The 22759-nt window shown below is 38.6% G+C and overlaps 4 protein-coding genes and 1 pseudogene across 8 annotated transcripts; 2 read left to right on the top strand and 3 right to left on the bottom strand.

Annotated features, from left to right (window-relative positions):
* Positions 1-125: 125 nt before the first annotated feature.
* LOC149380044 (uncharacterized) lies at positions 126-3105 on the top strand. 4 transcript variants are annotated; one of them, XR_016294134.1, is made up of 9 exons: positions 126-327; positions 396-422; positions 785-1074; positions 1189-1248; positions 1340-1452; positions 1546-1614; positions 1741-1792; positions 1897-2091; positions 2705-3105. XR_016294134.1 is itself a non-coding variant. In XM_089602707.1 (8 exons), exons 1-8 carry the CDS (start codon positions 258-260, stop codon positions 2026-2028), a joined length of 810 nt encoding a protein of 269 aa, XP_089458833.1. In that variant the 5' UTR covers positions 126-257; the 3' UTR covers positions 2029-2353. The 4 variants fall into 4 exon arrangements, 3 of the variants coding, with proteins under 3 accessions (XP_089458833.1, XP_089458832.1, XP_089458834.1); XM_089602707.1 differs by lacking the exon at positions 2705-3105 and having other exon boundaries at positions 399-422; positions 1897-2353; XM_089602706.1 differs by lacking the exon at positions 2705-3105 and having other exon boundaries at positions 1897-2353.
* LOC149380043 (uncharacterized) lies at positions 2404-7362 on the bottom strand (annotated as a pseudogene). The gene is made up of 10 exons (XR_016294249.1): positions 7340-7362; positions 5040-7243; positions 4544-4600; positions 4211-4270; positions 4016-4056; positions 3802-3921; positions 3553-3637; positions 3272-3433; positions 2715-2773; positions 2404-2510 (listed from the first exon to the last, which is right to left on the bottom strand). The product of XR_016294249.1 is annotated as an uncharacterized LOC149380043 (transcript).
* A 1946-nt stretch (positions 7363-9308) lies between these two features.
* On the bottom strand, positions 9309-10744 carry LOC149380042 (TCP family transcription factor). Its single transcript, XM_089602375.1, has one exon. It carries the CDS (start codon positions 10477-10479, stop codon positions 9481-9483), a length of 999 nt encoding a protein of 332 aa, XP_089458501.1. The 5' UTR covers positions 10480-10744; the 3' UTR covers positions 9309-9480.
* Positions 10745-11661: 917 nt separating this feature from the next.
* LOC149380041 (Peroxidase superfamily protein) lies at positions 11662-13661 on the top strand. Its single transcript, XM_089602949.1, has 3 exons — positions 11662-12213; positions 12298-12486; positions 13094-13661. Exons 1-3 carry the CDS (start codon positions 11989-11991, stop codon positions 13655-13657), a joined length of 978 nt encoding a protein of 325 aa, XP_089459075.1. The 5' UTR covers positions 11662-11988; the 3' UTR covers positions 13658-13661.
* Positions 13662-13858: 197 nt separating this feature from the next.
* On the bottom strand, positions 13859-15166 carry LOC149380040 (2-oxoglutarate (2OG) and Fe(II)-dependent oxygenase superfamily protein). The gene is made up of 4 exons (XM_089602950.1): positions 14984-15166; positions 14427-14674; positions 14169-14352; positions 13859-14063 (listed from the first exon to the last, which is right to left on the bottom strand). Exons 1-4 carry the CDS (start codon positions 15119-15121, stop codon positions 13941-13943), a joined length of 693 nt encoding a protein of 230 aa, XP_089459076.1. The 5' UTR covers positions 15122-15166; the 3' UTR covers positions 13859-13940.
* Positions 15167-22759: the final 7593 nt, after the last annotated feature.

Below are 22759 nucleotides of genomic sequence, written 5' to 3'. Positions count from 1 at the left end.
GCGATAAAATATGATTACATTCATTGCAAACAAATTAGAAAATAAATAACATGACATCACATAAAATTAGTACGTACATCTGCGGAGGTATCCCTAAAGCTTCCCCTAAAGGCCTTATCTCATTCGTCGAAGAAGAATTGTTATCACGAGCCTCGCTGAGTCCTCCGCTCCATGAAGCTGTTCTCCGCGAGTTTGCCGGTACCAACCCGTAATTTCCTCCTCTGCCCATATCCCCGGATCTGCTCGCAATCGTGTCCATGCTTGGAAAGCGTTGCATCGCCGGAGCTGACGCCGGCGCCGGAGTCGTAGGGAATTGGGTCATCGGAGGTAGTGGTCAATTTATTAAATATATTTACACATTTAGATAATTTAATTACACTTTTAAATGTCATCAGTAGGGGTTTGTGATGACGTAGCTAAAAAATAAAGGAAAAATGATATGAAATAGCCAATTCAAATTATGACTTTTGCAAAATAGCCATAGTTTCATTAGGTATAGCAAAATAACCATTTGAGAGTACTACGACTTTTAATCCTGCCTCGATTAATTTTAATTCAGTCGTCATAAACCTTACATTCAGTCTTTATAGTTCGTTGGGATTAAATTTAATCCAACCTAGATTAATCTTACTTTGGCTAATTTGCTTATAGTTGACAAACTATGGCTATTTTACAAAATCTTAAGTTCTATTTGGCTATATAGCCGCTTGACCCAAAAATAAATACCAGAGCAAAATTTGTATTTTGACCATTAAATTCGTCTCTCTCTCAATTTTGCGCGCAGGGATGAGGTCGGTGCAACTACAACGAGCTTCCCTGCCGCCACAATCATCATTCCATGGCTTCGTTCAAAATCCCCAAAACGCCCCTTTCACTCTGCCCTTCCCTCCCCAGAAACGTAGACACATTAACGGAGTAAAGGCCGTTTCGAGTTTGATAGATGAAATTCCACCGAATGCCCTTCGCCGGAAGCGAGACCCGAACTGGAGAGGAGGCTTCAGTCTAGGGGTAGATTTGGGATTGTCCCGTACTGGCCTCGCTCTCAGCAAAGGCTACACCGTCCGTCCTCTCTCCGTAATAATCCCCCACACTCCATATCCAATTTCGTCTTTTTAGAGAATAAAATTGTTATTACTATTAGTTCGTCGCTCTTCCGTTTTGTTTGTTGACTCTGTTACTCCGTTTAAGGTTTTGAAACTGAGAGGAGACAAACTTGAGTTACACCTTCTTGAGGTTGCTCAGAAACAGGTACGTAGACTTAAACACTAGACTGAGTTTTCATTTGATTTTCTTTTTTTTTGTTACTGAAAATTTAATAATAAATAAGTAACAAATGTAGGAAGTTGATGAGTTTATAATTGGGCTTCCAAAATCAAGCGATGGGAGTGAGACGCCACAGTCAAACAAAGTTCGGAGTGTTGCTGGCAGATTTGCCGCTCGAGCTGCTCAAAGGTGGTACTTTTTTTTTTTTTTTAATAAATATAACTTGTTAATTAACGTAATGTTGACAATATTAACTTTAATCTGTGCTTCTTCATAATCCAGGGGTTGGAGAGTTTACTTGCTAGATGAACATGGGACAACTAAAGAAGCATCTGACAGAATGATCAACATGTAATTTTTTTTATGTACATATTCATATTTTTATCTTACAGAGTGTCGTTGTGTATTGAAAACTAGAGGTTGGATTGGATTGGTTTATAACTTGCGAACTCTTTTTTTTTTCTTTTTTTTTTTCAGGGACCTGAGTGATTCTGCTAGGCGAAACAATTCCGACGCCTATGCTGCAGTGGTAACGCAATTAAATATTTTCCGATTTTTTTTTTTTATGTTTGGGGCAATGTTTTCATAAGTGAAGCTTTTGATGTCTTCGGTTTCCTTACTAATTTGGAACAGATAGTGTTGGAGAGGTATTTTTCGACAGAGGGCGAGGGGATCGAGCTTGTCTTGCCGAAGAGCGGAGATCTACAAGAGCAACTCCGACGAGGTCCTCCAAAGGACGTTGATCTCTTCTCTGAAGACGACTAGAGTTTATTAACTTGACCATCGCGAATCGTTTTTTTTTACAAGTGGAGACAATTTTGTTGTAAGGTTTGCCTTTGTATTAAATTAATACATAATGTACAAATTACATTATACATTACAAGTAGTGTACATTTACAACTATAGAATCAAACCACCCTGTTACAGAAAAGAGAGCGGACTGCAAGTAATTAACAGAGTACAAATCTAGGATTGTTTATGCGAATTATTGAACAGAGAGCACAAGCGTGGAGAAATAAGGGTGATAACTGCAACAATAATTCACTACTCAGGCTATAGATATCGGTTGTCAGGACAATCTGGCTATGCCCATGAACTCGAGGAAGATTTATTCACGGCTCCTTAATCTTGGGAAAACCAGTTTTTCGAATCTGAAGTCAGTTTTGAGAAGGAAAATGGGTTAGTTGCGGTTCGCTCAAAACTGGCATTCGTGTTATCTACATGCTTGAAACTTGATGGCATTTTCCCTGGACAGGAAAAATCAGCCATGTTCAAGTTATGTATAGAATATATAACTCATGCATTATAACAGAGATCTCATAAGAGATGTGTAAAGATTGCCAAGACATTTCGGATGGCACCCATGTCTCTGAGTTTCCAAAGTAATTTATGCTAATTCAGTAATTCACAAGAAAGCATCATTTTGTCTATAATTTTGCAGAGTAAATTACCTCAATGGCGATGGAGATGTAATGCCCAGATATCCCGATGATGACATGCGGTGCGAGGCCTGAGTACACAATCATCATTTGAGAATAAGACACGGTTGCTCTCTATGTTCAGATTGCGCCTCCTATTAGAGAGAGAGCTGAAAAAGTAGCCCTTTACTCGAAACCATTTACGGTATGTAGAACTTACATACCGCTGCGATCTTTTACTTAATCAAGAAACCGAACGCTGCGAATGCTATAAGAAAAGGGAAAATATTCAGAACATCGTAATGTAAGAATTATGAAGATGGAAGTGAAGTGACAAACCATGGGAAGTAACAATGAAAAATTCATTTTGAAAAATTACACAAGATGTTCATATAGTTCAGATTTTATAACCCAATCCGATGCTATTCTCTGTAAGGAAGAGAATTCTTTAAAACGGAAAAAATTAGATTTCTGTTGCTTTTTTGTTTATGTTGTCTTAAATTTTTTGTGCTCATTTAACACCCAGAAAGAAAAGAAAAAAAGACAGCAGATAAACTATTGTAACATTCAACAACGAAATCTGAGAATACCTTCCAAACATGTAGTGTGTGATGAATTACTACTCCTGCGATAAACCAATACTTGGGTATAATTTTTGGAAGCAGTTTTGGAGAAACATCCGAACTCATATCCTTGTCACTGGCAAAGTTGGCACACTCATTGTCCAATATCACATATGCTTCCGAGAATGCCTATATCATATTTATTTGTGTCACTCAAAACTATATATCCACAAGAGTAAACCAAAACTGAACAGAATGAGAGAAAAAATAAACTGAGACCATTGTTGAAATATAATATAGGAAATTACCTTGATACATTGATGAATCCTAAAGCAATTCCTACCCACATTATTTGTTGGGAATAGGGGATCATCAATGTGTATTGGATCAATGCTGGAACATCAAACATCATGCAGATATGATAATCAGAATTTTCGTAACACTGAATCAAACCTGCAACTTTTTGGTTTATCTGACTTCTCTTATCATGATAGCAAGAATTTTGGGAAAACTAAAATCTATGCTTATGGTATAAAGCAAAAATAGGAGCGCCTTACCTACAACCTCTTTCCCTTTTAATATAAATTCCACTTCCCCTCACTGATGTTCGCATTTGACGAGGATCAAATTAATACATTCCTGGAAATAAAGTTGGTTTATTTAAGATAAAAACGTTTCTTGAGGAGCGTACATGAATAACAAAAAGATTTCATGACATGTCTCGTGTAAATAAAATAAGCACTTGAATTATAGACAGCAATCACAACATACCCAAAAAAGTAAAGAAAATCTATCAGCAGGCTCCCATAATTCTGCAATAAAAAAATATAATTTGTCACTAAAATATAATTTGGCTTCAGCTAGATCACGAAATCTGTGAACCGAACAACTTGTTGTCCATAAAATTTAATTTCACGTGTGATAAAACATTCCATAAAGGATGCTGCTAAAACAGCGTTAATTCACCTGATTGATAGACCGGCCAAGATGATGCTGATGTTGAAGAAAGCGTATAACTAGCAATATCTGTCATGGGAATGAAGATTACGATTGATTACATACTATGGAGATAAAGTAGACATCTGATACCAGTCACAGGTGATGCAAAGCCCAGCCTGATTAGTTAAAGCCACAATTACAGGATCTCTAGGATTAATTCACTAGAATGCATCAATTGGATGGTAGTATATTTTGATCAGCAACATCCAAAAACATTTGCATATGATTTATAGGACTCGGTTTAACATTACAACACACCATCATCATGTCCCAAATTGATCAAATGAAATGACTACTCACCAAACAATACGAGCTCAAGCCACCAGAATGAAATGACTGCTCAGTCAGCTTCTTAACCTGCAATTTGAATTAATATTTAGGAATAATTCATAAAGTGCTAAAGGTGTCCTAAGAACAAATGCAGAGAAATATAAGGCACAACTTCAGGTAATGCAGTTCTGTCCTAGTCATATTGTTTTTTTTTTTTTTTTTAATAGAAACAGCAAATTCTATTAATAACTAGAAAAAACCAAGGCGAGGATATTGTTTATTGAATTGAGTTTATATTTATCTGCTTGGCATTATATCTTTTTCAGTTAGTAATCATTTCTATGTGTTAGCTCCTAGTTATTTGAGTTTATATAGATTTAAATAGCATGTTATACCCAAAATTACATATTCAGAAATAAGAAAGAGAATCGTTTGCTTCTCTATCTGCAAACAGGTGGACATATAAACACTCAAGGGATAGAATCTGAATGTCTTTCTGTATACAAATATCAACAAAATCACATACCAGCTCAGTAGTCTGGCGTCCTGTATGTGACGGAGATTTAAAACTAATGTCAAGCCGAACTGATATTGAGTCCTTTGGAGAATCACGGTTTATCAGTGTGCTTTTTGGCAAAGCAGATTCTTCCAAAATAACCACATCGCTATGAGCTGTAGAGCCTTGGTCATGACTAGGTTCTTCTTTTTGGTGATTGAACGTTTGAACTAGATGCGGCGATCAGATCATGAGGAACTTCAACCGCGAGCATGATTATAGGTATCTGTTTCAAAAGACGAATCAGACGAGAAATAAGTTAATTATGGTACAGATGATGGAATGAAAATTATAGATATCGAATTTTCTAAGGGTGAGATTAGCAAATTTACCAGGTTCCTCACAGGAGGGAGACAAACAACAAGGTCTACATCAGTGGTAGGAAGTGCCAAACCTGTCAAATTCGAACCAAATATGTTTGTCCTGGACCTGGGCCACAGCACTTGGAGAGAACGTGTAACCCGCTTGACAGCCCATGTTATGTAAGGCTTTCTGGCCAGATTTTGTGCAGCAACCTGGACGATCCATGCAAAAAAACAATGCTTCACTCACGTGTTCTTGGTCACGAGCTAGATGGGATATAGCTATGAGACGATCCTGCAGTAAAGCTGGAGGAAGAGGTTGTATGATTGAGTTCCCTGAAAAGTTATTACTTCTCCAAGATGGCCAGACAATTTCAGCACCATCTCTGTATAAGCAAGCTTCCTCCAGATTAGCTCCATCGTGGAACCAGCCTCGCATACCCCAATGCCTTGGGCTCGAACTACTAACTGTCGGAAAGCCCCTGTGTTTTCGGGAATCACTCAGGGGGGACGGGGGAGGGGGCCGCGGGCCCCGCGTAACACATCGCATGACAGGCGACGGTGGTCGCTTTACTCGAGGGTGTTCGCTTCTAGAAAGCGGAAGACACGGACTTTTAACATCATGACCACGCTAGCTTAAACTCGAACCTTGACCTGTCCCGCGTTATATTTGGGATTACGATGGGAGGTAAAACGTGATAAGGAAGGGAATCTCGAGCTTTCCCTTCGACCTCGCCGGTTAAATCTGTCAGCGATCTACCAGTATCTTCCTCGGAAAGTGCATCCGTAAGTGTTGTCGGGGTATGAAGAATCTTGGCCTGAATCTCGCTTCCCGTCATGACATAACCCAAGGCCTGGTGTCCTGGACCAAGAGTATCGAAAGGAGAACAAAACGCAGCAGTTGGAGAAGTCAAACCGTTTGTGCTGTACGGAGATGAGAAAGCAACCATATCGTCGACAGCTCTGTTCATGTCAGCCTCGCGCCAAGCCCATGAGCTGTCGTCTGAGCTAAGGGAAGGAGGACGAGAGAATCCTCCCATGGGGCGATCGGATGGGTCCCAGTACATCACTCCACCACCAAAATATTGCATTATAATCTACTTCATGGATATCCATTTCGTCCTCCGATAACCACTCCCAGTCCTCTTGTAATTCATTTTTATTCTTTAAATCGGGCGAATCTACGAAATCCCCGGAATTCTTGCTTTCCTCATCAGTGCTCGCTGAATTAAGAGGCATGTTGCAGTTGGAGAATTCCTGGGGATAAGTGTAGTGCCACCTCGGCACGAGATGGAGCTAGCCCACAAATGCTGCGAACCATAGGAGGCCAGTCTACACTCATAGGCAGTTGTGGGGCCAAGAGCGGGCTACACACACCTTCAATATTTCGCTGGTGTATGGCCGGTATCGAAGTCTGAGGAAAGTGATGATGCCAGATGCAATCGATCTGTGGCATGAGGGAGATGTGGATAACGAGGTGGAAAGTACGTAGAAGCAACACTCAGCCACTCGCTTGAAGGCGTTGTATCAGATAGACATCTACCATCTTGATCCCGAATTAAAACATTTTTCTCTTTCATGTCAAAAACTCTAACCTGTTTCTCCGACGAAGATGATTTTAGATCAGCTTCTCTAATAAGTTTAGGCTTCTCTATGTTTATATATCCATTTCCAACACTGTGACCATCCAACACATGCGTAGAGAAGGGTACTGCATTTCCATTAACAATACAGGTCGGCTGAGAGGAGTCGGCAACTTCAGTGTCTTGAACACTTTGGATGTTGTCTGTGATGGGATGCCCTTTGGCAGAACTACAAGAACTTGAGCTGACAAGGGCAGTGCTCTTAACTGAATTCTCACTTGACTCGTTTCTGAAAGCTTAAACTAACGGACGATGGGCTTGATATCTTATCTTGAGAAATGACAGAACTGGAAGCTTCCGTAACTGATCTTTTACAGTCCATTACTTCACCAGGATCCTTAAAGCCATTAATCCTTTTTTTTCCTTTTCCTTTTCTCGTCTTTCTAGCAGCGGATTGAGTTTTTCCAACATTCGGAGCATTTGCAGGTGTTCCTTATGGCACGGTAACAGTTACAAAAAATTCAAACTTTCAAGGAAATAGGAGAACCAAACTAAACGAAAGGACAAGGAATCACTCCTACTTTAAGTGAAGACGTCTTGCTAACATCAGTCCCCTGAGGCACCTTAGGTGCCTCCTTGGGCTCCAACTCTCACTGCTCATAATTTATAGTACAATCGATGGCCTGGCATAACACAAACACATTATTCAGTATTTGTTATCGACAAGCTTTTCACGTATTAAAAAGACATTTTGCAAATCACTCGCAAAACAATGAAGGAGAAGATACCTTATCTGATTTGTTCAACAATTCCCCACATCCGCCTGAAACAGGATCTAACTTCTTTGTGTTACGGGGCCTCCCTTTTTTTCTTACGGCTACTAGCACCTGATTTTCCCTTGGGTTTAATAGGTGAAGAACTAACGCTTTCTGAAATTACGTGAACCGTGCGTATGTCACGGAATATGTTGTGACAGATTCTGTGACAAAAACTAAAATTCGAGTGATCAAACAGAGAAAGCTGTAAGTGCGAAATTATAAAGAACACAGGGATTGGTAACCCAGTTCGACAATTCGTGCCTACGTCTGGAGGGCCTTTGTCCGGTGGAAAGCAATTTACTAGTTTAATTTACACCGTTTGATTTGATCCAAAGCAAACACATACATTGTTGCATAGTTTAATTTACAGTTTATAGAATAAACTAGGGCGGCGCAAAAAAACCGTTAAAACCGTAAATCGGACCGGACCGTTGGTTTTTAGACCATTGGTCCGGTTTGAAACGGTTTAAAATTTCACCGGTCCGGTTTGAACTTTTAAATGGTCCGGTCCGGTCCGGTCTAAAAATTTTAAACCGCCATTTAGACCGGACCGGACCGGTTAGTATTTAAATAAAAAAAATTATAAAAAAAAAAATATGTCTAAATCGGTCCGGTCTAAGACGGTCCGGTCTAGAACGGTCCAAAACGGTATAAAAGGGAACCGGACCGAATATTATTTTAGAAAATATAAATAAAAATAGGTTAAAATAAAATGCTCCGATTTAAAACGGTGTAAAATAGTCTAACGGTCCAAAATGATCCGGTCTAAAACGGTTTAAAACGGTTCAAACCGGACCGGACCGTTTTAACCGGTTTGGTCCGGTCCTGTTTTTTTTTCTTATTTGGTCCGGTCCGGTTTAATTTTTTTTAAACCGGTTCGGTTTGATTTTTTGACCGGTTTTAGACCGGACCGGACCGTGCACGCCCTAGAATAAACGACAATAAAATAGCTAACTTTGTATGAACGATTAGAGTAAATTTGGGAATGCGAATGGCGGGAAAGTATCACAAGTTCCATTTCCTAATCATTGCTTTAAGAGCATTAGTTTGAGTAATTACCGAACTGCACTGCTGGTAAATCAATTGGTATGAAAGAGAATTACCGGAGAACCACAAGGGTCCCATAAGCGCGTGTCAGCTGGGCCAGCCTGTCAAGTTGGGGTTTTCTGAGCAACAACCACGCCTAGAAAGAGAAAACCATGTTTCACCCATTAATCCCTCGACACGTGTCCTAAGTAACATGACCACAATTTGTGGCCCACTTTTTTGGAGGAAAAAAGGAGAAAAGACACATCTCAGTATGGACTATGGATGGATGGTCCACGTCCCCACGGACAGTCTTTCCCGGACCCATACCATCGGTGGGCCCTACTCAACAACACGTGTGAATCACGAGGATCACGTGATCTTTTCTCCGCCACGAGGGAACGGACAAAACTCAACCAAATCATCACCCAAATTACACGTGATTAACCTTTAAATCAGCATTTAAATATCATACATATTAACCGTTATAATTATGGAGACACACTCAAATCTCAATAGAACACACAACAATCTCAATACTCCACTCCGTCTAGCAAAGAAAAATATTAGAAGCTACAAACCCGCAGTTACAAGTTACAAGTTACTAAGTCTTGACACAAAGACAAGTCAACAACTTTGAATGACTAAAAAGGCCCTAATTAATCTAAATTAAAAATGGTCATCACTGAGCTTGTGAGTTGGCGCCCATAAACTGAAGCTCCTTCTTGTCGTAAATCTCCAACGAAAAGTCTCTCAACATCTGAGTCGAAGTGGTCGGACTCGGACCAGATAACCCAACACTATTACTACTAATCCCATTGTTATTATTATTATTACAGCTAGAGACAGTTGAGGTTGAGACGCTAGAAACCGAACCGGCCATGGACAGATGCGGACCGGGGAGCTGAACCGGCTGAAGAGCAGAAACGAAGCTGGAAATGGGCCGGGCCTGGACGCCAAAAAACGGCGTCGCGGCCCACATATGGGCCTGGCTGGCAGGCCCATTAGGGAACATCAGAAAAGGCCCGGCTGGGCCGTTGTTGGGCCCACCCAAGTGCCACATAGGCAAAAGCCCATTCCCTCCGCCGAACGACACCGCAGGCGCGATCGGAGCGAGCCCCGACGACATTGAAGCGCTGTCGTTTACCTCCACGAACTCGCTGTTCGACGATTTTTTTCGTCGTTTTCTTTGGATCTCCGAGACCTCGCCGTTCGGCCTCGCCGGCGAGGTCGTCGGAATCTTGAGCGTTCCTCCGACGGAGACGGCGATGGCCGGTACCGTTCCGGTCCCGGTGGCTTCGATTATCGCCGGCTCTGCGTGCTCCAGAAGCCACCGGATCGTCTCGCCGTCGGATTTCAGCCCTAGCTCCCTGGTTAGCTGGAAGATCCTCGCCGCGCAGGTCGCCGGCATCCGGATCCTCCGGCCACGCCCCTCCACCTTCGTGTGGCGGTCCCTCGACGGCCTCTTCGCCGCCAAAGTCGTCGGGACGGGAGCGAGACCCACGGTTAGGGATTTCTCTTCTCCGTTCTCTCGCTCGGGATCAGAAACCTCTTCCTTCAGAAATACCTCCGGCGTCGGGGAAGGAGACGGAGGCTCGAGCTCAGGGAGACTCTGGTCCGCGATTTCCTCTTCGCCGGTGTCGATTTTGTTGGCGTCTGGGATTTCGTCGGTTTCTTCCATTGCCTGATTGATTGAGGACCAAAACGAAAGTAATCTTTAAAGCATGGAACTTTTCTGTAAAGTACGTATCTCTTCCAGGTTTCTTTTGTGTAGAGAACGATTGAGGACTTGAAAGAAAGATTTTGGTCTTTTAGTGTACGTTTCGGCTAATAATCAAGCAAAGGGCAAAAGAGAGAGAGAGAGAGAGAGAGAGAGAGAGAGTACCACCAAACCCTAGAAAATCAGCCCCCACTTATCTGCTTTGTTAATCTTTGAGGGACCCCTAAATCAGTCTACTTAATAATACGAATGTGGGGTTTCATCCTACGGTTTGTATTGTTTTCACGGAATCATTGGTCTTTAAGATCGTACCACGTGTAGGATAAGCGGGATAGGTTTCTTTTGTGCAAGAAAAGAAAAGTGCCTCTTCGACAGATCGGTCCACTTGGAAAAACATGGTGAATCCGCTTGGGCTTAGATTAGGTCCACTTGCAATTTGCGAAACAAGAATCAAATACCAAGAATATTACTTTATTTTCTATAAAAATAAAAAGAATATTACTTTTATATAAATATGCTAAGAATGAGATTTAGTAACTAGTGTAAAATTATTGACACAAAGAAAAGATCAATTACAAGCAGACAGGAAGCAAAAAAAAAACGAGTAACAAAATGTACACAAATTTGTAGTTATATACCCGTATAAAAATGTAACGAATTTATGTTTCTTTATCTTACGAAGCGTGGACATGAATTAAATATATAAACAGCAAGTAAATAAAAGCCAATAAGATGCAAACAAAATAAATAATAGTGATGAAACTTTCACACAATCATCGGGATAATATTTTATAACACCATTTTAGAACGGGTTTGACAAACTCCTCTTTAATAAATTAGTATTGTGGTACGGGCATAATGAGAATTACGACCCAGCCTTTGTTTATTATATTCATATGGTCATTTTTGTTTACGTGATTAAAAAACACAACAAATTAACAAAATAATTACGTACTAAATAACAAATTGTAGTACATACAAAAATGTGTACTCGCCGTCACTGACTCACCAAACGTACGCGTTTGAATAAATAAACCAACTTCGATAGAGATAAGCCAACAGACATTACACTTATGGACTTTGCTTATTTTGAAATACTCTGATTACCCCAAAAAAAAAATACGTGACAACAATTTATACAGAACATTTTTCTACTACACATGCATTGACTCGGAACATTCAGTTGGTACAGCTTATCTCAATTTACAATATTGTGAACAAGATAACAAGCTTTAAAATGTGTTCTATATTTTGTTGATCCACGAAGCCCCAAAGATTGGAATACTTAATCCTAAAGCACAGTAGCTAGAGAACAAGGGTCAAATTTATACAGCCTGTTCAATTATTGAGTAACTTAAAAGCGTAACATAGTTGAAGAAATACATGCGTATATATAGAGAGAGCTAAATTGGGATGAAAAATCAACAGCAGAAATCGAAATACTATTCACTGTATTGATAACAAAATCAAATGGTGAGCTTTACACCGAAAACCATGCTTTACCTCGGTATGATGCTTCTAATAATGGCTATGGTCGTTCCATTATCGGAGTCGGCTTTGAATAGCTATTATTATAGCCAAACTTGTCCACAAGCCGAGAAGATCATCCTAGCGACCGTCTACAACGCGACGATCCACGATCCCAAAGTCCCGGCTCGAATCCTCAGGATGTTCTTTCATGATTGTTTCGTTAGGGTTAGTACGATCCGCACTAATAATATTAAGTGTTAGTCCATATGATCTAATTAGAGAATTATTTATTTGTTTGAATGTGATTAGGGATGCGATGCGTCGGTGTTACTTGACTCGACTCCCGGTAACCAAGCGGAGAAAGACGGCCCTCCTAACATCTCGCTGGCGTCGTTTTATGTCATTGACGACGCGAAAACAAAGCTTGAATCGGCTTGCCCAGGGACGGTTTCTTGTTCCGACATACTTTCCATTGCCGCTAGAGATGTCGTCACAATTGTAAGTTAAACGTAACAATTACAAATTATTTTGGCTTGCCCTAGGACGGTTTCTTGTTTCATGAGTGCAATTTGGCCTTTAAACCAAAAATCAATCCCTAATCTCTTAATTGTGGTGTCCGTAGCTGATCTCTTCACTTTCATTCATATTTTCCACACAAAATACAATAAAACTGTGATAATAATAAAATATACAAATAAAAATATAAGTCCGTCAAATATATATATATATATATATATATATATATATATATATATATATATATAAATATATAATTTATTCCTAACCATGAATTTTATGAAATATTTCTTTATAATACTAGTAGATGCATTCTAAAAAATTTACATTTTTTTGCTAGGATTTTAACTTTTATAGCCCCACCCCCTAAACTGCATATTAGCCAAAACTAATTAACATTTCTGACTCTGTCCCTGGAGCCACGCAAGCCAAAATAGTTCGTAGTAGTGAACGATCAACGTGAACTATCATTTAAAATTCAAGATCGATGCGAAAAAAAAAAAAAAAAAAAAAAAAAAAAAAAAAAAAAAAAAAAAAAAAAAAAAAACTCTCGTAAGTTAACATCGTCATTTAAATTCTCTTATCCTAGTCCGGAGGGCCTTACTGGAATGTGCGAAAGGGAAGGAAAGACGGAAGGGTATCGAAAGCGTCCGAAACGGTAAACTTGCCGGCTCCGACGATGAACGTGTCTCAGCTCGCCCAAAGCTTCGCTAAACGAGGGTTGGGCCTCAAAGACCTCGTCGCTTTGTCCGGCGGACACACCCTCGGCTTCTCTCACTGCTCCTCCTTCGAGGCCCGGCTCCGCAACTTCAGCGGGTCCCACGACGTTGACCCGACGTTGGACCCCGCGTTGGCCCAGCAGCTCCGGGCCCGGTGCCCCAAGCCCAATAGGGATCGAAACGCGGGCCAGTTTCTGGACTCGACCTCCGCGGTTTTCGACAACGCCTACTACAAGGGACTCTTGGCTCAAAAGGGAGTGTTTTCTTCGGACCAGAACTTGATGAACGATTACGGGACTAAGTGGATAGTCGAGTCGTTTGCGAAAGATCAGTCTTTGTTCTTTACAGAGTTCGCGGCTTCGATGATTAAGCTTGGGAACGTTGGGGTGATTGAGAACGGTGAAGTTAGAGCCAAATGCCGAGTGGTGAACTAACTAGAGATACATATATTTGTTGTATGTGATGAGATGGCATATTTGAGAGTTTGTGTGTGTGTTTGAGAAAGAGGACTTGTAATAATTCAGTTTGTTTTCCGTACAATATTGTTCAAAATAAATGGCGATAACTTTTTTTTTTTTAGTGGAAGAGTAGGCACTCGCTACTAAATCCAATCTATAGCTAGGATACAACTCAGGTTTACGTTAAGACAAAGAATGACAGTATATTTCTGAAACGAATTTCGCTTCTCATCCCAAGCTATGTATAGTTATATAGCAATCAAGCGAAAACAACATCAGAACGGAAAACATACTTGATTCCCTGGGTGACATTGAGTGCTTCGTGTAACATACATTTGTCCCCGTGAATATGGAAAAGAGCCATCCCTTCCCCCGGAGCAACCTGCAGATATTTTTGTCCACGTTTAAAGTGTTAAATGCAAATCCAAAAACAGTACGAGAAAGAAAGGAAAATAAAAAAAATAGGGACAAAAATTAGTATTATTACCCCGGCCACGACGCGGTTTCTTGAGCCATAGAATACAGTCTCGCCTCCCACTAGAGGCTCTGAAGCCGAATCACTTCCATTGCCTCCGCTTAAATATATCAGCATCGTGTAATGCGTTCGCTTTCCTTCCCCGAGATGAACACTTTCATCGATGTGCTTCCCAAACCGCTGACCGACCTTGTACCTGAAAATCCAATCCATTTTCAATACTACCATATTAAAAAAAATAAAAAATAAAAAAGACACAAATGGATCTACCTGTACAATCTGATATTGGGGTTCAAGCCAACAGCGACTTTTCCCCGAATCTTTATATCGGAAAACAGCTGGCTAAGCCCCGAGGCCCAAATGGAATCGGCGAGAGCGGGATCGTTGAAGGAGACCCGATCGTTGTCTCTGTAAGCCTCTCCTTTAAGCGGACCGAGACTCCCTTGGTGAGCAAAACCGACCGATTCCGCGGCTTTTATGAACGCTCTTGACTCAGCTGGGGTAAGAAAGTTCGGAACCTGAACAGTTTCAACGCTTGTAAGCATTACATTTTATTCACATTTGATCAAAAATCAGAGCATGGTGATCAAATTGTTCGGGAACTCTATACCAATCGACTTTACAGCATAAAATCAAGTCATTTTCTTCACCGTTATTATTACAATTACAATTTCTCTAACTTTGTGATTCCTTTAAATTTATTCTCGATCACAGCCATGGAATTCAAAACGAGTAACGATTCGCCAATAATGATCAAAATAAGAACATCGAAGAATACAAATCAAAAGAAAGATGCAAGGTTTGAGACATGGAATTAGAATTCATACAGTGAAGAGATCGGAATCTTTGAGAGGTTTGACTCTGAGGTCTTTCTTAGGTTTGATTGATGGCCAAGTCGGACCTCCTTTCCCTGCCATTTGTTTCCGTTTCTTCGTCGTCGTCGTTTTGGTCTCTGGTTCTGCCATTAAAATTTTGTTTGTTTTCACTGCCTCGTCTTTCTTCTTATTCTTCTTCTTTTTCCTTTTTTTTTTAAATGGGCTCGCAAACTAGCCTTTGTTGACCAATTATGTATTTGGGCTAGCCCACAAATAAACGCGTAACTCTCTTTCTCTTTTTGTGAAAAAATCACCTTTGAAAACTTATTCCATGACTACGACCAAATATTTTAAATCTCGTATATATCGAATTTTCAGCCAGTAGATAGTTGTTTTATTTAATATTTGAAGTTCTTGAACAAATTTTTTTTTTTTTTTATATTTGAAGTTAACTTTACCGTAAAGACAGTCTCATTTAGATTTTTTTTAATTGTTTACAGTTTTATTTTTTAAAAAAACTTACTTTATTGTTTCATTTAAAATATAGATTGGAATTAATTCTTTTTTTACCCCCTGGACTCGTACCTCGGTTACATTTTACCCCCTGAACTCGAAAATGTTGCAGAACTAATCTCAGAACTCAAACACGTGTTACAACTTGCCACTTCCGTCAGTATTTAGACGTTAAGTTTAACTTTTTGATGACGTGACAATATTTTAAAGGGTATAAGAGTATTTTCTATTATTCTAAGATTTAAATATTGTTATTAGATATATTAATTATTAAATAAATAAATATTTCTATTATTGTCTCTCCTCTCTCTCTCTCTCTCTCTTTCCTTTCTTCTTCTTTTCTTCTCTGCATTTTTTTATTTCCTGGTTCACCAGGGTTGTGTTTCCCGGTAAAAATTTATGGGTCTCTTTTGATTAAAAAAATTGAATTTTGAACTTGTGAAAACTTTTGTATATTGGGATTATTACTAATTTGGTCTGATCTCTGCTGGTACCGTCCACCGATGATTAGTAATGTGCAGAAAAGCTTTGCCCTTGTGCTAGCTATGGAACATGGTCGCATAAAGCCGATAAAAACCACCGGAGTCGAGATCGGTGGGAGATTTTGTGCGACGGTGGTGATGGGAATCCCGTCCCGCTTTTCTCTTTCTTCTCCAGACGAAACCCTACATCCAAAGCCGATCCCAAGAATCTGAGAAACCAAGACCTAGTTTCGCTCAACAGAGTCTCTCTCAACTCGTCGATCTCTCTCGCTCCGTCTCCTTTGGCCCATTCTAGTTTCTCGGCTCCAGCGAGTGATGTTTGCCGGCGACGACGATTTTTTCGCGGTTATTCTGGGAACTGAATGGATTTGGTCTTGACGGATTTCTCGATGGTGAGAGGCTGTGAGATTGTGGTTAAAGGAAGCGGTTTGTTCTTCGAGGACGGGACGGTCTCGTCCCAGTGTTCGAGGATCTCGTTGAGCGCGAAGAAGGCGGTGAATGAGACATGTGGATTCTCCAGCGAGGCAGAGGAGCTAAGATCAGCAAACATACTGAAAGAAATTCATCAGAGAAGTGTTCTTAGAAACCACACTGACTCTCTCTCTGCCATTAGACGAAGAAATCTCCAATCTCGACGACGAAGCAGTGATATCGCCTCCATTTTTCGAAGGAGTCACAGACCTCGGCTGTATCATCAATCCAACGAAAGGAAGAAAAAAGAAACAAAAAAATGGTAAGAAACTGCAGAGAAAAATGAAAAAGGCGGGACGGCAAACCTGGATTTCGAAGACGAGAAGAGAAGGCTCGGAGAACTTCTGAAATAGGCGGGTAAGACTCGAGACAGAAAGGTAAAGTCCCTCGAAAACCTCATCGATCCGAGCTCGAAGAAGACAAAGAAAGAGTCGACAAAGAGGTGGCCGGGTTTGGGTTTCTTCATCCACAAGCTGATTTTCTTACTTGTGCACATTCTGTAACTTAGATCTTGTATAGAGTTGAAGATTTTTTTTTTTATTTCGCCGAGGTTTTTTTTTCCTGTTTCTTGAGCTTGGAAATTTCATAATTTTTTTTTGTGTTAATTATTTTTATTGAATGTTTATCTGGTGGTGCGAGTTTGAAGTTCACATAAGCTACTTGTACGTTTTTATCTTCATGATTTGCTTTTTCATTTTATTAAGAGAAGAAAAATGCAGAGAAGAAAGGAGAGAGAGAGAGAGAGAATAATAAAAATATTAAATTATTTAATAACAATTAATATATCTGATAATAATATTTAAATATTAAAAGTATTTAGAATAATAAAAAATACTCTTATACCCTTTAAAATCTTGCAACGTCATCAAAAAGTTAAACTTAACGTCCAAATACTGACGGAAGTGGCAAGTTGTAACACGTGTCTAAGTTCTGAGATTAGTTCTGCAACAATCCCGAGTCCATCGGGTGAAATGAAATCGAGGTACGAGTTCAGGAGGTAAAAAATGAATTAATTCTATATATTGTTTATAGTTTTGATTAAAATGAAAAACCAGAAGGTGAGACTTACATGGAGAAAAAAATTGGCGAGTGAAAAATAAAGGAGCGAGTTGTTAAGAGTTTGAACTCCAATTTTGCTTCTTTAATTTTTGTTCTGAAATCTCCTCCTACCCCTCGTCGATATCCTTTTCACTAGCCATTCAACAAACCAGAGAGAGAGAGAGAGGAATGAAACTGCGAGATAGATACTAAGAGTGCAAAATCAAAAAAATGTTAAAGAGAGTTCAAAGAAAAAAAAACGAGTATAAGGACAGAATATCCTTATAATTGACTTATTATTATGAAGTTTAGAAGCTATACGCGAGATTTAGAGTCGAAGAGGTTTTACTCGACAATCTATGTCCAAAATAATTATCGTGTCTAAAATTTAAAATTATACACGATTTTTCACGTCGGGCATATAGTTGTAGTGTGTCTTTTGTGAATTAAACATCTTTTACGAAATTGAAGTTTTACTCTTATCTTGTTTACAATTTCGACTGGTAAAATATGTGAATCAATTTTCTCTATAATACTGGAAAAAAAGGGGAAGAAAATGAAAACTTTTATCGATCTAACGTAACAACAATTATTCCGCTTATAACATCACACAATTTCAAATTTCCAATCATGTTTCACTCATCAACATTTTTAATTGGTCCCTTAATTGATTGCGATGCTGCATGAAATACGTGACAAACAATATGCATTACATATGGGTTTTGGATTTTTCAATTTGAATAGGAAATTCCGTGTCTTCGTATGGGTGAGGAATCTTTGCTTTTTTGTGAAGTTTTCTTGTGGAAGCAATTTGTGATGTGTCCATCAACCAGTGGGGGCCCTTAATAGATTCATAAATAAAATAAAATAAAATAATAAAGAAAAAAAAACATAAACGAGGAAACATCTTTTCCTTCGTTAAAAAGTGATATTTATTTCATTCACATCGTCTTTCGCGTGTCATTTTTTAGACCATATGATCATGCATATACTTCTTTCAACCACCAAACCAAATACTGTCCCACGTTTCTTTATGGAAAAAAAAATTACAGATTCCGCAAGTTTTGTCGTATCATTAATACAGGCAATATGACTTCACTTTCAACCATCATTAATATATTTTAATCTAAAAAATATATATAAAAACATGTTCATAAATATTTAAATTTGAAAATAATATATTTAAAATTTTTTGGAGATATTATTATCTTTCTGATTAAAAAAATCGTATAAATGAATACAGTATTTAGGGTTCAATTTTTTTTTTTTAATTCTTGAAAAAAAAAAACAAAACATACCGGGGCGAAACAGCAACGGCGACTGGCTGCATCGGAGAGAGAGAGAGAGAGAGAGAGAGAGAGAGAGAGAGAGTACCGAAGAACAGAGAGAGAGGACCGGGGAAGAGAGAGAAGGGGTTTTCTATGCTTCCGGCGATGTTAGGTCGGAGAGAAAGAGAGAGAGCAGAGGCGATTTTTCAGAACATAATTTCAAAAATAAAATGTTTATAACATCCAAACAATTCCACATCACTATAATGGCTATATTTTTTAAAATATACAAAAAAATTAGTTATTTAGCAAATCTCAATTTCGATAACTTAGTTACATTGTTAGTAAATATGTTTTCTCACCAGTTTTTGGATACCTGCTTTTGTGTCACCGTTTATTTTTTCCTCAACTTGTGTCACCGTTTATTTTTTCCTCAACTTGTGTCACCGTTTAATTGATTCTATGAAATTTTGATATTTGTAATATAGTTGAGATAGTACTGTTTAAAAAAAATCATCAATTTCTCAACCAAATGCCAGAAAAAATATCAAATGTTTTATCAAGAAAATGAAACCAAAAATATGATATTTTCTAAGAGCAAAAACAAATAAGATTCTTTCTTATATGAAAACTTATCACCGATACAACATACACATTGATGTGTGAGAATGTGAAATACCTTTTTTTTCTTATCTCTTTCTCTATACATTTCTTAGACACTAAAATTTTAAAAAATATATATCTACAAAGTAAAAAAAAATGAAATGTCAATGCATAATAGCCACTTCTGACCGTGGAGAGACCCCCTTGGCGTCAAGGTGCCAGGCGATCTTGTCTTTTTGTTCTTTAAGAGGCTGAGGAAGACCGAGGATCAGCTCCGCTTCGAACAGAAAAAAAAAAATTATTTAATGAGACGAACATCTCAATTACCCGTCGAAGTGATGTGGTCTTTCACCTTCGTGGTCAGCAGCCGGTGCTGAAGAGATTGAATCATGAAACTCAATATGAAGGAATCCAACAATCATGGTAGACTGAAATCTTGTTGCCCGTCCCCACTCTCCGTCGTCAACTTGCGTCAAGTAGATCTTGACCTCACATGAGACTTTGCCACACATATGATGTCACATGTTTCGAGCACGCTTTGAGAATATTTATGTTGGGATACGTAGTACTTGACGCCTAAGACCCACGCTGCTAGGGAGGTCGAAACAGAGGTGAGTCTCTAGACTTGCTTTGTTAGGAGAGCTTGATTAAATTCGCGAAGTCTGCGAAAACCAAGCCCTCCTATTGTGTAGACTTGCACAGCCTAACCCATTTAGCCCAATGAAGTTTTTGCGTGCAATAACAACACCTAACGCATAGCGCCTCTCGATCGCTTCGCAGATTTCGAGAGGAATCTTGAAAGTGCCCATAGTATAGGTGAGAATTGACTAAATATGTGACTTAATAAGTGTTTCCTTACTGCACGTTGAGAAACACTTATTTGCCCAGCCCTTGAAGTCGTCAAAACACCGCGTTAAGAGGAAACCAAGCTGCAAGCGCGTAGCAGAAATCGTGACACTCGAAAGACCCAAATACAAGTCGATGCATGTGGTCGTGGTCGTGAGATTCTGAATGTGCTCATAATAAGATGTTGCCTCAATGTTGGGAAAGAACGAGACACTCGACAAAATTGACGAGTTGACTAGAGGGTTTCGAGTAGGCCTCAAAACAAGAATGTCATCAGGGAAGAACAAATGGGAAATGGCAAGGCTATTATGGCTGATTTTGATGTTGTGGATATGGCATATGCGGCACTGTTCATAGCTGAGCGCGCGTAATAATCTAAAGCTTTCTAATTAACGAAGACCGTAACTTTGACCGACGAGACAAAGTTCATGACACGGTGGATCCAGCGATGCCCAAAGCCTATCATGGTCATAATTCCTCTGAGACATGATCACTTAATGCGGTCATATGCCTTGCTCATGTCTAGCTTCAAGACGCAATATCATGTTTTTCCCTTTTTTCGGGCACGCAACCAGTGATTACACTCGAATCCAAGCAAAATGTTATCGTTTATTTGTATAAGACATTGCAAAGTGCAATAGATCTAAAATCCTCGACCTAATTGGCCGTATTTTTCACCTGAGGAATCAGTGCGATGACCCTTCTATATATTCCAAGCCGAAATATCTGCTCCATTGTTGCAAACTCGAGGCACACAATAGTGACTTGGTCCCTGACGATGGCCCAGTCTTGATGGTGTTGTTTTTCCATCGATGGTTTGCGTGTGAATGAACTTTTTTTTTTTTTTTTGTATTTTTTATCCATGTGAGATAACTATACCAACCAAGTACGCTACTTCCATTGGATCTCCTCGGCTGATAGGAATTTTTCAATTTTAGCACTCAAGCGGTGAATATGTGTGACATTGGTTGCATGTGTGGCGTCCGTCTCTAAGCAACTCGATCTTATTGAAGAGAGATTTAATTTGCACCGAGAGTTTTCCATATTTGGATCGTCCCCAAGATAAAAAGTTGACAATACATACTTGTATATTCTACAAAGGAAATGCAACCTAATATCCAATGTTAAGAATCCTTGAGATAAAACTCATGGCCACTACAAGATTTTAACTTTTTAACTTGCGAGAATACGTTCCTGCACAAGGATTGAAATCTCGCGCGAGTTCTCGTTTCTCACACAGGTACGGGAGAGAGATGTGAATATTTCGCGAGTTACTTAAATTTCGCCGAAAATCTCGCATTATTAGCCCAAACTAGATAAAAATTTCAACTGAATTTTTTGGGCCCTTCAGCAAGGCTCATTTACTAAAAAAAAAAATAAGCCTAATTACTTTTGTGATCGAAAAACACTTAAAGCTATTTATAGGTGTTTTATTATTAAGAAGTACATTTTGCTTTCCATGTAGGAATTTTTTTTTATTATAAATTTAAACATAAGTGCCAACAATTCTTTACGAATACACGTTAACGATATTGAATATTGTAAAGAGAAATTACTTTACTCTTTTTTGTCAACACAGTGTGTGTGTGTATATATATATATATCAATTTAATATAAGTAGTAAAATACATTCTGTAAAACATTATATATAAATATATCTATCTGTTGGGCAATTTTTTTTTTTTTTTGCAAGTGTCATGTAATTTCCTTTTTTATTATTAAGAAAATAAAAGTAAATGTAAGTTTTATTTTATGTAATTAATTTAATTTGGATTTTTATATAATACATAGTGTAACTTTTATTTAATTACTTAATAGCTTATCATAATTTTAATTTATAATAACTTCCAAAAAAATTAACATATTAATATGTATAATTATCAAGATTTTAAATATCTCGCAGGACGAGGTATTTATTAGTATGTATAAAAGCTCTATGTGAAAACTCTATGTTCAAATTTATGTTTGATTTTTAATGTATGCATGAAAATTGAAAAGTATTTTTTTTAAAATTTATTTGTTGTACAAATATCTCACGGGATACTTTTTTTTGCTGTATATCTCGAAAAATGCAATTTATCATTTTGTATGAGATATTTCGAACGTTTGTCAAATACCGCGAAATACCTTCAAATTAGATGCGCGGTATTAGTGCAAGATGGGGTATTACAATCCTTGATATACAATTATACTGCAAAATAGTGAAAAGTGAAGGGTTATTATTATTATTTTTTTTTCTAATTTTTTTAGTTTACTAACGCAATAAATAAACACATATTTTTATTTATCTGAAAACAACAAAGAATATTTAGTTCGTTGAGCTAAATAATATGAGAAAAGTAAATAGAAGCTGAGTCAGTTGACTCGCCACACAAGGAAACCCACGTGACGCACGTACGGTCGGTTCAATTGCGTTGGACTTTTCTATTATTTCCTGACAAACGCTCTTGCGTTGTCAGTCACACATTGGTTTATCAATCAATTCTTTGTACGATGTTTGTTGACATGTTTAAAAAAACAATTATTCATTATTTTCTCCGTTGAAAATAAATATAAATATTTATCTC

The sequence above is a fragment of the Urtica dioica genome, chromosome 12, assembly GCF_054948205.1.
Source record: "Urtica dioica subsp. dioica isolate 48M chromosome 12, U.dioica_male_clone48M_v1_H2, whole genome shotgun sequence".
Lineage (NCBI taxonomy): Eukaryota > Viridiplantae > Streptophyta > Magnoliopsida > Rosales > Urticaceae > Urtica > Urtica dioica.
The sequence above is the reverse complement of the archived record's forward strand: the minus strand, read 5'-3'. Positions and strand labels throughout refer to the sequence as shown.